Source organism: Verticillium nonalfalfae (genome assembly GCF_003724135.2).
Source record: "Verticillium nonalfalfae strain VnAa140/NRRL 66861 chromosome Unknown scaffold_26, whole genome shotgun sequence".
In the NCBI taxonomy this organism is placed as follows: Eukaryota; Fungi; Ascomycota; class Sordariomycetes; order Glomerellales; family Plectosphaerellaceae; genus Verticillium; species Verticillium nonalfalfae.
Genome location: NW_021167251.1, coordinates 159164 through 172404, shown reverse-complemented (window position 1 = coordinate 172404; position 13241 = coordinate 159164). Strand labels below are relative to the sequence as shown.

The 13241-nt window shown below is 56.0% G+C and overlaps 6 protein-coding genes across 6 annotated transcripts; 4 read left to right on the top strand and 2 right to left on the bottom strand.

Moving 5' to 3' along the window:
• Positions 1-539: 539 nt before the first annotated feature.
• On the top strand, positions 540-1691 carry D7B24_004604 (uncharacterized protein; the record flags this gene model as incomplete). The annotated part of the gene is made up of 1 exon (XM_028638772.1): positions 540-1691. One exon carries the CDS (start codon positions 540-542, stop codon positions 1689-1691), a length of 1152 nt encoding a protein of 383 aa, XP_028496680.1.
• Positions 1692-2545: 854 nt separating this feature from the next.
• On the top strand, positions 2546-3867 carry D7B24_004603 (uncharacterized protein; the record flags this gene model as incomplete). Its single annotated transcript, XM_028638771.1, has 2 exons — positions 2546-3017; positions 3116-3867. 2 exons carry the CDS (start codon positions 2546-2548, stop codon positions 3865-3867), a joined length of 1224 nt encoding a protein of 407 aa, XP_028496679.1.
• Positions 3868-4387: 520 nt separating this feature from the next.
• On the bottom strand, positions 4388-6979 carry PATL1 (Protein PAT1 1; the record flags this gene model as incomplete). The annotated part of the gene is made up of 2 exons (XM_028638770.1): positions 4388-4676; positions 4728-6979. The coding sequence occupies 2 exons, from the start codon at positions 6977-6979 to the stop codon at positions 4388-4390; spliced, it is 2541 nt and encodes an 846-aa protein (XP_028496678.1).
• A 1535-nt stretch (positions 6980-8514) lies between these two features.
• On the top strand, positions 8515-10042 carry KRE2 (alpha 1,2-mannosyltransferase 2.4.1; the record flags this gene model as incomplete). Its single annotated transcript, XM_028638769.1, has 4 exons — positions 8515-8565; positions 8687-9577; positions 9634-9922; positions 9975-10042. The coding sequence occupies 4 exons, from the start codon at positions 8515-8517 to the stop codon at positions 10040-10042; spliced, it is 1299 nt and encodes a 432-aa protein (XP_028496677.1).
• A 333-nt stretch (positions 10043-10375) lies between these two features.
• Positions 10376-10957, bottom strand: D7B24_004600 (uncharacterized protein; the record flags this gene model as incomplete). The annotated part of the gene is made up of 2 exons (XM_028638768.1): positions 10376-10744; positions 10796-10957. 2 exons carry the CDS (start codon positions 10955-10957, stop codon positions 10376-10378), a joined length of 531 nt encoding a protein of 176 aa, XP_028496676.1.
• Positions 10958-11422: 465 nt separating this feature from the next.
• On the top strand, positions 11423-12869 carry D7B24_004599 (uncharacterized protein; the record flags this gene model as incomplete). The annotated part of the gene is made up of 3 exons (XM_028638767.1): positions 11423-11538; positions 11590-12450; positions 12503-12869. The coding sequence occupies 3 exons, from the start codon at positions 11423-11425 to the stop codon at positions 12867-12869; spliced, it is 1344 nt and encodes a 447-aa protein (XP_028496675.1).
• Between the last annotated feature and the right edge of the window lie 372 nt (positions 12870-13241).

Genomic DNA, 13241 nt, shown 5'->3' with positions numbered 1-13241 from the left:
TTGGGGCGGGACGTGACTGTGCTACACCACCTAGACGCCAGTTCACGTGATGCCATTCATGCTTAAATTGCATAGTTCTTTACAGGGCCGCTTCGGGTCCTTGTCTTTCACCAACTTGTGATCATACATACCAGTACAGACTACCCTCATCATTCTCTCCCTTCAATCAATCTCAGTGCCATTCCGTTGGCATTCCGTTGGAAGGACCCAGGGCCTTGTTCGAAGCTGATGTGAGCAGAGAGCGTAGTATGCACATAGAGGGATAAACACCCGTATAAGGACATGAGGGGTAGGCGATACTCCACATTTAAGGCTGACAGGTGGTGACGCCAGCAGAGGCCCGACATGGAGCTCCTTCCTGCCTTGTGTTGCTTGCTCCAGGCGGCCGGGCTCCCTCCCATCCTTCCTCCTTAGGACTTAAAGCCGGCATAGACGATCATCTTCCGACGCCCATCACCTGTTCCTTTTCTTCCTCCCACATACATCGCATGCAAATCAAACAACACTTGTACGTCACATTACTTCCAATCAAACCAACCATGGCAAATCCTCTCGCCACCCAGGCTGTTCTGCAGCTGATGGCTGATGTCATACCAACTCATCCATCCGGAGACACCACCTCAGACGTCAGCAGCTCGTATGAGCTCCTTGCCCTCCTCACACACGCCTCAATGTCAGCCCTCAAGTTTCGGCTGCTCGGCTTTGACGAAGAGAAGAGGATAGAGGAGGAAATTCAATTACACGCACCCCGCCTGCCATCGTCATGGAACGCCGGCTTTGGCTCTCTCAGCTTCGTTTATGCCCACAAGCAAACCTCCATGACTGATCTGATCAACATCACGCGCATGGGCGCCAAGGCCGAGATTCGCGGACTGGCCGTCGGCCACGACATCATTCACCGTTTCGAGCTGACACCGCGTGACTACATCGAGTCCTCCAAGCTCCCCATCCGCATCACATTGCGAGAAGATGGATCCGAAGACAGGTCGGACCTTCCGGATAAGATCAAGAGCGCCTTCAAGTCCGAGGCTCTGATCGAGGAGCTCATTGAGCGCTTCAAGAGCAGCATCGTCCAGAAGCTCGTGCCAAAGCTGCAGGCCGAGGGCTACGAAGAAACGCCCGACGACCGCGATGCGAGACAGAACGCCGAACAAGAGGGTCGTTCTCAAGCCGGCAGAGAGCCGGGGAGGCCCTTTGCTGGCGACAGGCCGCCACAGCCAGGCCATCCCTACCCACTGCACGACCCCCTTGCGGGCGCGCACCCGCCTCATCGGCCGCTGCCGGCTGGCGATTTTCCGCCGCCGGGGTTTGAGGACGAGCACGAGATCAACAGACCGCCTCGCGGAAATCCCTTGGGCATGCCTGGCCGCTCCCCCTTCAACATTGGCCACGATGACCTGAACCCGCCCGGCTTGGGACCACATGATCCCTTGCGACCATCATTCATCGGAGGAGGATTGCCGCGGCCTGGTGGTGGTGGAGGTATGCACCCGACGTTTGACGATCCGCTGTTCGGCGGGCAGGGTGGCCAGGGAGGTTTCGATCCACAGGCACCACCTGGTGCGAGGTGGGATCCCATCGGACCAAGCGGAGGCATGCCGCGGCCGGGAGGCGGTCGGGGCGGCAACCCGTTTGGCGGCGGAGGCCACGGAGGCGGGTTCGGGGGAGGTTATGGAGGCGACATTATCTAAGACTCTCGCGCGCGAGGTAACGGGGACACGAGTGTACGAGTATGATGCAAGACGTATGATCAGGTTGGCCTTGCAAGGATGAAGCACGGTCAAGGTAGCCAGGCAGACAATAAAAGCTTGTGGCGTCTATTCGCTGAATGTATGTGACTGGAAGTGATGTAACCACGACCTATCTGGGCCAACACGTAGGCGAACAGCTAGCCTATGAGTCTTTGGTCAACGAACGAGGTTGAGCCACCTCGCTCGGCCAGTGCACCTACAGATTACTTTTGAAAGAACCAGTGAACCTGCTACGGCCCACGAACACTTCCTTGGCCTGTGACAAAACAGGAGCGGTACTCCCTATGGCAATTCGACTCATATCTTATATGCGTTCGGCAATAGAAGGTCAATGCTGGACACGACGCCGCAACCTGAGACTAACATGTCTTCTGGCTCAGCAAATAGAGTAACGGCTATTCAGCCCATCATATCACAGCTTAACCCAAATTTGTGTCCAGGTAACAAAACACTTTACGCCATTGCTGAGCAAGCCTACCTTCAATTATCTAGCGACGTCTTATATACCCAGTATATATGTGCCTGATCTGACTGAAAATACTTCGAGTCGGTCATGGCATGGGACCTTTCCCATTCATTCGCTGGTGTTGGTTGTCCCCAACCCAAGTGCCCGAGGTCCAACACCAGAACCATTGAAAACGGATAGTTATCGATAAGAAAATCCGCGGGGCACGACCTAATGAACTGGCGTTCCCTAACCCGCTTGCTTGACTTATTTTCAATTCCCGGCGACAGCAGCCTTGCTCATTCTTCAGCACTAGCTGCACGCACCTTGACACTAGATACTGCCGACCATGGACGCCTCCTCGGTCGATGACGACCCCATCGTCGCCTCGTACAACCTTTTGCTCAACCCCGCCCTGCCCCAGGGTCGCAAGCTATGGGTCCTCCAGCAGCCGAACACGACGAACCCCGACCAGGCCCCTCCCACCGAGATGCGCCTCAAGTCCATGGCCGGCATGGTCGAGGTGGACATCCCCCTCGACTACCAGCGCGGCTATGATCGCGACAAGGGCATGCACTGGGGCCGCCACCTCAAGAACTCCCTCGTCAGCAAGAACGGCGGCACCCACGGCCTGTCCGGCGGTTTCGGCGTCGGCGCGGCGCCCCCGCGGCAGAAGAAGCGCCAGGACGACCGAGACGACGATCTCTTCCTCGACTGGAGCGAGGCCGTCCGCCAGGACAAGGTGCTGCGGACCCAAACAATGGGCGGCACGTGCCCGGACTCGAAGGAGGTGCAATACATGATTGGCGTCTTCCAAGGTGGTGCGTTCTGGCTTCTCCACGCCCCCCCCCCCCCCCCCCCTCCCCTTCGGGCGTTGACCCGAGTGATGATGACTGATGAGTTTTCTGCCCTTGTCTAGAGGACGTACACCTGACGCCCGTCTCCAACCTCGTGCACCTCCGCCCGCAGCTCCACCACATCGACGCCGTCACGTACCAGGAGCGCAACTCCTCTGCGGCCGCCAGCAAGGAGAATGGTGCTGCCGCAGGCGGCGGCGCCGCGGCCGCCAAAGCGATTCACATGACCATCAAGCAGAGCGGCGACGGCAGCGCGGCGCAGAGCGACACCATGCTCGACCGGCTGCGGTCCGTGCAGTCGGAACACTGGCGGAAACTCAAGTACACGGACGAAAACGACGAGGCCGCCTGGGAGGTCTACAATGAAAGCCTTCACCTCCGCGACCAGGGCGCCAAGAACGGCGCCGCTGCTGCCCCTGAACAGGATCTTGACGATGACCTCGACGAGGACGGCGGCTCAGAGAAGGGATCGCGTGACAAGGGAAAGGGCAAGGCGGACCCGGGAGAGGAAGAAGAGGAGGAGGAGGACAAAGAAGGAGACGAAAAGGCGAGCAAGGCGGTCGAGGCTTTGAGCATTGCGGAAAACGCCTCCAAGCTCGGCACCGACTGGAACGACGATGACCTGCTGGAGGCTGTCAGTGGCATTGTCAAGCCCAAGCCCGTCTCCAAGGAAGAGCAAAAGCGGGCGGCCGAGGAGGCTGCGGCTGCACAGGCGGCTGCTGAAGCGGCAGCCAAAGGCAGACCCCGTGCCAGGGGTGGTGCTGTAGCACGTGGCCGTGGACGGGGACGAGGCGCTACCACTCGTGGTGCTTGATGGTCGGTTGGCTTCTAGATCTTGACCTGTGACGGTAGACGGATTCGGGCTCGCTGTGCCACCATGATACCCCTGAAAGCAGGAAGTTATTTTCAGACGGCGTTGGGACAAATTACGGGGGGCGGGGACCGGCACTGAAATGAAACAAGGCGCATTTGCGAAATTTGCTGAACTATCGACTAAAAAAAAACTATAAGCGGCGAGGTAGCATTGTGCTACTCTCATACACGCAAGGTGCGACTGGTGATCGTGTAATGTACAAGGTCCTTGGGATGTGCTGCCGCAAAAGCTACCCCCTTTCCCGTTCTACACACGACTCCCTGTCACCGCATGCCGCCTTCATGCTAGCCTGCTACTGTTGATTCGAAGTCAACGGCACCTGCCGTCCAAAGACCTGATGCACCCGATTGCATGGTCTGGACGAAGCGAGTCTGGCAAGGCAATGCCGTTCGGCGCTGCGGCCCGGCTCGTGGCAGACTCCCGCTACGAGCTGCCGAAGCCTTAAGGTCTAAGCTTAACCTTACTGCAAGAGATCAACATCTAATCCAATCGAATGCATGAACAGATTGACGGTCCCAAGACGTTGAGAGGCCATGGCACCGGGAAGCGTCTTTGCGTGCTCAACGGTGCTGAGGACTCGATCCTTCACGGCAAGCACCAGACGCTGCTGCTGCTCGGGGTTGGCGCTGACGCCCATGGCCGCAAGAAGCTGCCACACTATGACATCCTCGCCAGCATTGACATTACCGGGGAACATGTGAGGAAGAGTCGGCTCAATGACGTTGAAGAAGCTGCCGAACACTTGATCCCTGCAAAAGTTTGTAAGCATATTGTCACAAGGTCTGCGCAGATTTACATACCATTCGTTCCATGCCTGAGGATTACCTCCACCAGCCTGCTTCAACAGTTCGGCGCGGCTCAGCACAAGGGTGAGCATTGAGGTTCCAACGCGAGTCTTCGCGATGCTGTCGACATTCAGCTTGGAGGTGATGATGCTGAGGACATCTGTGACAATGTCGATCTGAGTGTCGTTGAAGTATGCAAACAGGCTGGGCATGACGGCGAGAGAGAAGAGCTCGATATCCTCGCGCTTCTGGGCACTGAGGTTCTTCTCGCCGTGGGTGAGCTGCGCACCGTGGACGACGTCCAGAGAGTCCAGGTGGAAGATGATCATGGTAAGGATGGTCGTCCGCTGCTCGAAGCTAATGTGACGGAAGACGCGGGAGAAAACCTTCTTGCCCTTGGGGAAAGACAGGAACGCGATAAATGGGTGGACAGTCCCCTCGCGAATAGGCTCATGCACCTTGAGTTCGCTCCAGAGCTTGGCGTTGAGAGCTTGAGCCTGCTCTAACCATTCCTGATGTTTAACATGGAAATCCTCGTCGTTTCCATCGTTGGGAGGTGGAGGAGCATGGCGAGCATGGTCCTCCATTTGCATAATCGTGCTGTAGACACGCTCAACGTTCCTGAGAATGGCCTTACGGTCGAGGGCGCCGCCGCCGAGGGCGCGCTTTGCGTTGCTCGGCTTCTGAGTCTCACCCGAGCTCTCCGTTCGCTTGATGTTTAGGAGAGGCTTCGGCGTCTTAGAGTTGCTGAAGGAGATCTTGCCAAGGCTGCCAGCGATGACCAACTGAGGGTTCTTGGGCTTGTTCTTTGCCGCTTCAACAGCCCGCTGCACCTGTTGCTCCATTCGCTGCACATGGTTCTCAGCGGCACGACCCTGTCGACGCATCGCACCTTGGCGGCTGCCAGTCTGGAAGAGATAGGTTTGCGCAAAGTTGTTCAACGGCTGGTTGGGGTTCTGACGTTGCCCGCCGCGGATCTGGCTGAGAACCTGGTAATAAAAGTCCTCAGCTAGGGCACCTTCGTTCGCAACATCCGTGGGGTTTCCAGTTGCGGATACAAGCTGCTGTAGCTGAATACGAGTGATGAAGTTCTTGTCCTGCGGCGTCATGAGACCATTATCCTTAGACAGGAGCCAGATCTTGTGGTTACGTTTGGCTCGCTTCGTCTCTTGGTCGAGGAATGCTGCCTTTTCCTCTTCAGACAAGTGAGCCAAGTGCTGCTGCTGGGCCTGGGCTTGCGCTTGGGTCTGAGCCTGTTGGCTGCGGCCCATGGAACCCTGAGACCGATGCGTAGGGTGAGTAGGGACACCGATGCGGGCGGCGTCACCAGAAAGTCGGTTCGGGTTCTGGAGAATCTGGGTCGGGTGGACAGGCGGGGGCTGCTGCTGTTGCTGCCGAGCTTGCGGGCTCGGGGCACTAGGGGTAGGCTGCTTTGACTGAGGGCGCTGGAGGATGGTAACAGGGTGGCTATGGCCGGGGTGGGCAGGAGAATGGGTCGCACGCTGCTGTTCGGCTGCAGAGTACGAATACTGGTGTTGAGCATGTTCTGGGTGTCCGTAGAAGTCGCTGTGATCGGCAGCATAGTGCTGCGGGTGGTGAACATTTTCGACACCAGCGTGCTGTCCAGGCACTGTTGTTTGCTCGCGCATCGCCTTCTCAACCTCCTCCAGGCTCATGACCTTCCGTCCAGATGCTGGGACGGGAGAGGGCTGGTACGCCGGCTGTGGAGAGGGCGTGGGCGCGAACTTCTTGGCGGGCATTCCCCAAAGCGAGGCATCGACATGAAGATCGGGAATTGGCTCAGCTTCGCGATATTTCTCGTAGCCAGTTCGGGCAGGGGTGCCGTAAGATTGACTGGGCTGGCTAGAGTAGTAGATACCAGGAGCAATGGCAGACGAATGGTAATCTGCAGGCGCCTGAGGTGCTCGAGGTGCAGGGCCTTGACGACTGAAAAGGACTTGTTCCTCCTCAATGGCATCAGACACCTTGGCAGTCTGACCAAAAAAGTCAAAATCCTTGCCAACAGAGGGCGCGCCCCCCCTGTTGGTGGGACCGCTGTCCTCAAGCCCTCCGCCAAAGGTATCGTCATTGAAGGCATCGCCACTTTCGTCAAGTTGGTCACCTAGTCCGTCGTAGGTATCTTCGAAGTCCATAGCATCGTCATTGTCGCCGGTGCGATGAGACAAGCCGGCGAAGGGGTCGTGGGCCTGAGAAAAGCCCGGGGCCGCATTGTTGTGGCGCGTCGCATCGAAACCGAAGAAAGACATGATGGCTTTCAGTGTGATGTCTTTCGAGAAGAGGGGTCAAGTAGCACTATGACCGAACACGTCAGTGTGGGCTCTGTCTGAAAGCTTGCAAAACGATAGACAAGCAGGAGTACAGTAATCAGGCCTCGAACGTCGCTGCAGTTTCCCCTGTGCTGAATTCAAGGAAAGAAAAACGGGCTCTTTTGCCTCGCAGGATTGAAAGGTAGGAAGCCCGTCAACCACAGCTGTTGGAACCCCGAAGGCGTGTTACGAAACCAGCTCGCAACCTAGTTGTCGAAATAACAGCAAGCGAGGGGCAAGAGCCCATAGAGATAGGAAATATGCCGAGAGGGAAGGCAAGATACAGATGATGATGAAAGTGCTTGTACTCACCACTAAGAGAATGAGGGGTCGGTGGTATTCGGCAGCACGGTTCTCAACCCTATCATGATGATGTCGCAAGGTCGACTAGATCGAAGGCGCGAGGGATCTCGGCAGGGATCAGAGCTATTGCAAGCTAATCTGGTCGCATTCGCAAAGCAAAATGAATGGCGAGAGATCTCCCGAAGAAAATGCGCCGAAGCACCAGGGTCGGCTCGAGACAAGAAGTAAATTCAACGACGTCGATGCGTGCAGTCGATGCCAAAAACATGGTGATGCACCACTTCGACGCCAACGAAGACGTGTGGTCCTGAGCCTCCGATCTTCTCCAGGGATCATCCGGACCAATCACAGAGCGGTAAACACCATGCTCGACACCCGTGGGTCTCATAGTCACGTGATGCATACTGAGGGGCGGTTTTGTACTCTCTCTGTCGTGGAATAGGTACAACGGGTGCTTGTCAGTCAGGTGTTGAGTTATTCCGAGCCAGCACATATTCGCGACCGCTTGAGATGATCATTCTTACAGGTTCGCATATCTCATTTGAGAGTCCATGAATACCTGGCGTCCGAGACGCTCAGGTGCTATGATTCACTCTACACTGAATCGCCAATGCCACTGTCAGCCTCCCTCTGAGTTTGAGGTGTCGTCGTTTGTCGCAAGCGTCTTTAACGGCAGTTGATAAGATAAGCGATGGTCATCCAGCGTTCCACGTCAGCGCCTCCCAAAAGCACCAGCGTGCCAGTACCGTCGGGATGCAAGGAATACCCACTGGCCATGTTCGTGCCCCCTAGATTGCCCCCCCACTCTCCTGAGCATCCCCCTATCATGCTCTTCCGCATTCCTGCATCCAGGTAAGGAGCGCGCGTTGTCAGAGACAGAAAAAGGTACTCGGCACAAGGCCTTCCTACCCCTGAATTCAAGTACCTACGTAATTAGCACGTACCATCGCCGGGCTGAACTTTCGTATTCGTCCACTGGTCCCTCGACTCGTCTCCCGTAAAGCCCAACTGGGTCGACCACTTTTCTCCGCCGTCTCCCCTACATCTCTAGGGAGGCCACCTGTATCATCCCATCGCCTTTCGTTCTTTCCCTCCTTCAACAATCCATTCGAGATTGACCACTTTCTTCGTTTTACGTTTCTTACCATCCGTTCGCGTTGAAGTCAGTCATCATGGTGGCAGGCTCAGCGCGCTACGTGCGATACATCCTCTTTGCCTTTTTCGTAAGTGCTCCCCGGATTGGCAGTGCCGCTGCCACGCGTCTGTCAAATCCATCACAAGACAAGGGGAGGCGTGATGCGCGTGTCCTTGAGGCAAGGTCCATCGCTTACCACTCTTCCATAGGGCCTCGCCATCGTTTACTTCATTACCCACTCGAGCTACGAGGGTGTTCGTCTCCAAGATGGCACCTTTTCCGGCACTGCACCAGGAGGAGTACAACCTGCAGCGCCTGCGGCTGGCGAGAAGCAGGACGCTGCCCCTGTTGCTGTGAAGCCTGCGACCCCGCCCGCTGAGCGACCAGCGATCGTCAACGACTACGATCCCAAGGAGTTCCCGATGGCTATGAGCCCCGGTGACCCTGGTTGGAACGACATTGTTGGCACTGCCCCTGGGCCTCGTGTCAACGCCACCTTTGTGACCCTTGCGAGGAACAGCGATGTTTGGGACATCGCTCGCTCCATTCGTCAGGTCGAGGATCGCTTCAACCGCCGCTACAACTACGACTGGGTCTTCCTGAACGACAAGCCTTTCGACGAGACCTTCAAGAAGGTCACGACATCGCTTGTTTCTGGAAAAACTCACTATGGCGAAATCCCCAAGGAGCACTGGTCTTTCCCTGAGTGGATCGACCAGGACAAGGCCAAGAAGGTGCGCGAGGACATGGCCCAGCGCAAGATCATCTACGGCGATTCCGTCAGCTACCGCCACATGTGCCGTTTCGAGTCTGGCTTCTTCTTCCGCCAGCCGCTCATGATGAACTACGAGTACTACTGGCGAGTCGAGCCCTCGATTGAGCTCTTCTGCGACATCCACTATGACCCCTTCCGCGTCATGAAGGAGAACAACCGCAAGTACAGCTTCGTCCTGAGTTTGTACGAGTACAAGGAGACCATTGCCACGTTGTGGGACTCGACCAAGAAGTTCATGAAGAACCATCCCGAACACATTGCCGCCGATAACTCCATGGGATTCCTGAGTGACGACAACGGCGACACCTACAACAACTGCCACTTCGTAAGTATTGATCATTCGTATGCCGTAAAAGCTTCATAATGTTAACCCGTTTACAGTGGTCCAACTTTGAGATTGGTAACCTGAACTGGCTTCGCTCTAAGGCCTACGTTGACTACTTTGAGTCTCTGGACAAGGACGGTGGTTTCTTTTACGAACGCTGGGGCGACGCTCCTGTCCACTCCATCGCCGCAGGCATCATGCTTCCCAAGGACCAGATTCACTTCTTCAACGACATCGCCTACTACCACGTTCCCTTCACTCACTGCCCCACGGGGGAGAAGACACGACAAGACCTCCGCTGTCACTGCAACCCTAAGGACAACTTTGACTGGAAGGGCTACTCTTGTAAGTGTTGACGTCAATCCACCGATCAGGGCTGAATGCTAATAAAATGCAGGCACGAGCCGCTACTTCGATATCAATGGGAAGACGAAGCCCGAGGGCTATGAGAACCAGAAGGATTAAGAAAATAGTAGCATATCGGGGAAATAGACTAGCTGTACGAAAGGTGCGAGATCATGATTTTTGGGCCTCACCACCCAGACCTATTCACCAAGTGATGGGTTGAATTAGTGCGCGGATCAGGGGTGCTTCACCGTGGAACGGCGTCAAGGCTTCTTTTCGGTTTTGGACATTTGCTCGCTTGCCAATGCAACAAGGAAATGCCATTTGGGATCAATCAAGTATTCGCCATGCCACTTGTGAACTGTTTTACAATAAAGTACACACCATTTTCAACAGCTCTCCGTCTTGGCAAGCAACAGCTGCTTGCCCACTCGTACTGTACCATCGTGCATTTCAACCCACAACAGCCTTCTTTGGCCTAGCCGTGCCGTACTTACTGCGACTACTAACACGGTTTGCAACACCTCCAAGGTCCAATGCGCCACGGACGAGGTGGTATCGCACACCCGGGCAATCCTGACTTCTTCCGCCGCGCACGAGAACAACGCTGTGCTGCTGAATGTTGTGTCCTTCACCAGAGATGTAGGCGGTAACCTGTCGACCGTTCGAGAGACGCACACGAGCCGTCTTGCGTTGGCCCGAGTTGGGCTTCTTTGGACGCACAATGCCGACCTTGATGCATACGCCCTTGAGAGCCGGGGCTTCGACATCCGCGAGAGCGGGAGAGACGGCGTGACGAGCGCGTTTGCCTTTGCGGCAACCCTATCACTTAGGTCAGTCAATGTCGGAAAGATGGGGAATGGCGTTACAAACCCGCAGGACCTGCCCTATCGTCGCATTCTGAACAGGTGTTGAGGAGAAAGCCCTGGCTTGGAAGGCCGGCCTGGCGAGGATCGAGGTGGGAGAAAAAGGTGCGGCAAACTGCGCCCTGCGCAGCGTTGGCGCCAAAAGCCGACTGAAAAGGGAGCTCGCCATCATAGAGTGCTGGCAATGATGGATTGGCTGGCTCTCAATGGTTTGATGCGATGCTTTCGAGCTTCGCGCCTTCAGATCTCAATCCTCCAAATTGTAACATTACATAATTACACGTGACATGAACCTTCTTGACTCCAGGCCGTCACATGTCGAGTCAGCAATATCGTCGTTCCCGGATAAACGCCGGATTTAATGCTGCGAGCTTGCCCAGCCGGGGGTACCACAGGGATGGATATCCTCGGCTGAAGACGATCGCCCCAAGGCATGGGGCGGCATTGAAGGGGCCCTCGGTGCTGGCGATGATCACCTAGACTTTGTCTCTCCGTCCATCTTTCAGTGCTGTCACAGTCACGGCCCAACTTTAGCACTTCACTTTGAATTCACCTCCCTGCCAATCTCTGACCACTTGATCAGCAAGCTCGGAATCCCAACCCCCATCCTCATTCACAAGTACCGAGGCTCACCATGTCTTCACTTACACGGGTTGTTCGCCCCGCCATGCGGAGGAGTCGCGGCGTCATGGCCATGGCCGCGGCGAGGAGCAACGCCCCCGCCAGGGCGGCGATGCCTTTCATCCAGCAGTAGGTCTTTTTTATTCTCGATAGTTCAGCTATCAACTTACATCTGTATAGGTCCTCGAAGCCCCTGTCCACGACGTCACGCCGCCAGAATGCCGACACTCTCGACATTACCGACATTCCTCCCACTCCCATCACACACTTCTCCGAGCTGGAGCTCGCCATGGCCGAGTCTGTGAACAAGTTCGCCAATGAGGTTATTGGCCCCAAGGTCCGTGAAATGGATGAGGCCGAGAAGATGGATCCCACCGTGGTCGAGCAGCTGTTCGAGCAGGGCCTCATGGGCATTGAGATCCCCGAGGAGTACGGCGGCACGGGCGCCAACTTCACGTCCGCCGTCATTGGCATCGAGGAGTTGGCCCGCGTGGATCCTAGTGTCAGCGTCATGGTCGATGTCCACAACACACTCGTCAACACGGCCATTATCAAGTACGGCTCACAGGCGCTGAAGAAGAAGTTCCTGCCCAAGCTGGCGACGAACACTGTCGGCAGCTTCTGCCTCAGCGAGCCCGTCAGTGGCTCTGATGCTTTTGCCATGGCTACCAAGGCAACGGAGACGGCGGATGGCTACACCATCAGCGGTGGCAAGATGTGGATCACCAACTCGATGGAGGCCGACTTCTTCATCGTCTTTGCCAACCTGGACCACAGCAAGGGCTACAAGGGCATCACTGCGTTTGTCGTTGAGAAGGGCACCGAGGGCTTCTCCATTGCCAAGAAGGAGAAGAAGCTCGGTATCAAGGCCAGCAGCACCTGCGTCATCAACCTTGACGACGTGAAGATCCCCAAGGAGAACCTTCTTGGTGAGAAGGGACAGGGCTACAAGTATGCCATCAGCCTGCTCAACGAGGGCCGCATTGGTATTGCCGCGCAGATGACCGGCCTGGCCCTTGGGTCGTGGGAGAACGCTGTCAAGTAAGTCCCGTCACAATCGAGCAAGCGAGTGGGTTCAGTCTAACATGTGCAGGTACGTTTGGAACGACAGAAAGCAGTTTGGCAAGCTCGTCGGCGAGTTCCAGGGCATGCAGCACCAGATCGCGCAGTCTTACACCGAGATCGCCGCCGCCAGGTCCCTGGTCTACAACGCGGCCCGCAAGAAGGAGGCCGGTGAGGACTTTGTCATGGATGCCGCCATGGCCAAACTCTATGCCTCGCAGGTCGCTGGACGTGTCAGCGGCCTCGCAATTGAGTGGATGGGTGGTATGGGTTTCGTGCGCGACGGCCCCGCGGAGAAGTTCTGGAGGGACAGCAAGATCGGCGCCATCTATGAGGGCACGAGCAACATCCAGCTTAACACGATCGCCAAGCTGCTGCAGAAAGAGTACACTGCATGAGCAGATGGCATCGTAACGCGTCAAATAGAATAAAAGAAAAGCTGGTTCAAATCTTAATCTCAGGGCGCTGGCTTGGCATTAAGGATTCACTTCAGATAGGTGGTAAGCGTAGACTCTAGTTTGTCATGATCATACCCTTGATCTGTGAGACTCGGGTTGTCAACTCCCTCTTCACATCACGTGTCTCAAATTGAACCAAACACTGTAGCCTCAGTCGACACTCTGGGACAGTTTTTGACAATAGGGTTAGATGCGGCCAGTGTCCAGATTGTCCTAGATGATTCAAATTTGATGCCCAACCTTGGGAGGAGGGGCTTGAAAAATTGGGGAGCTAGACCGACGAGAACTTTTTCTAACTTGGAAGACCTGCCG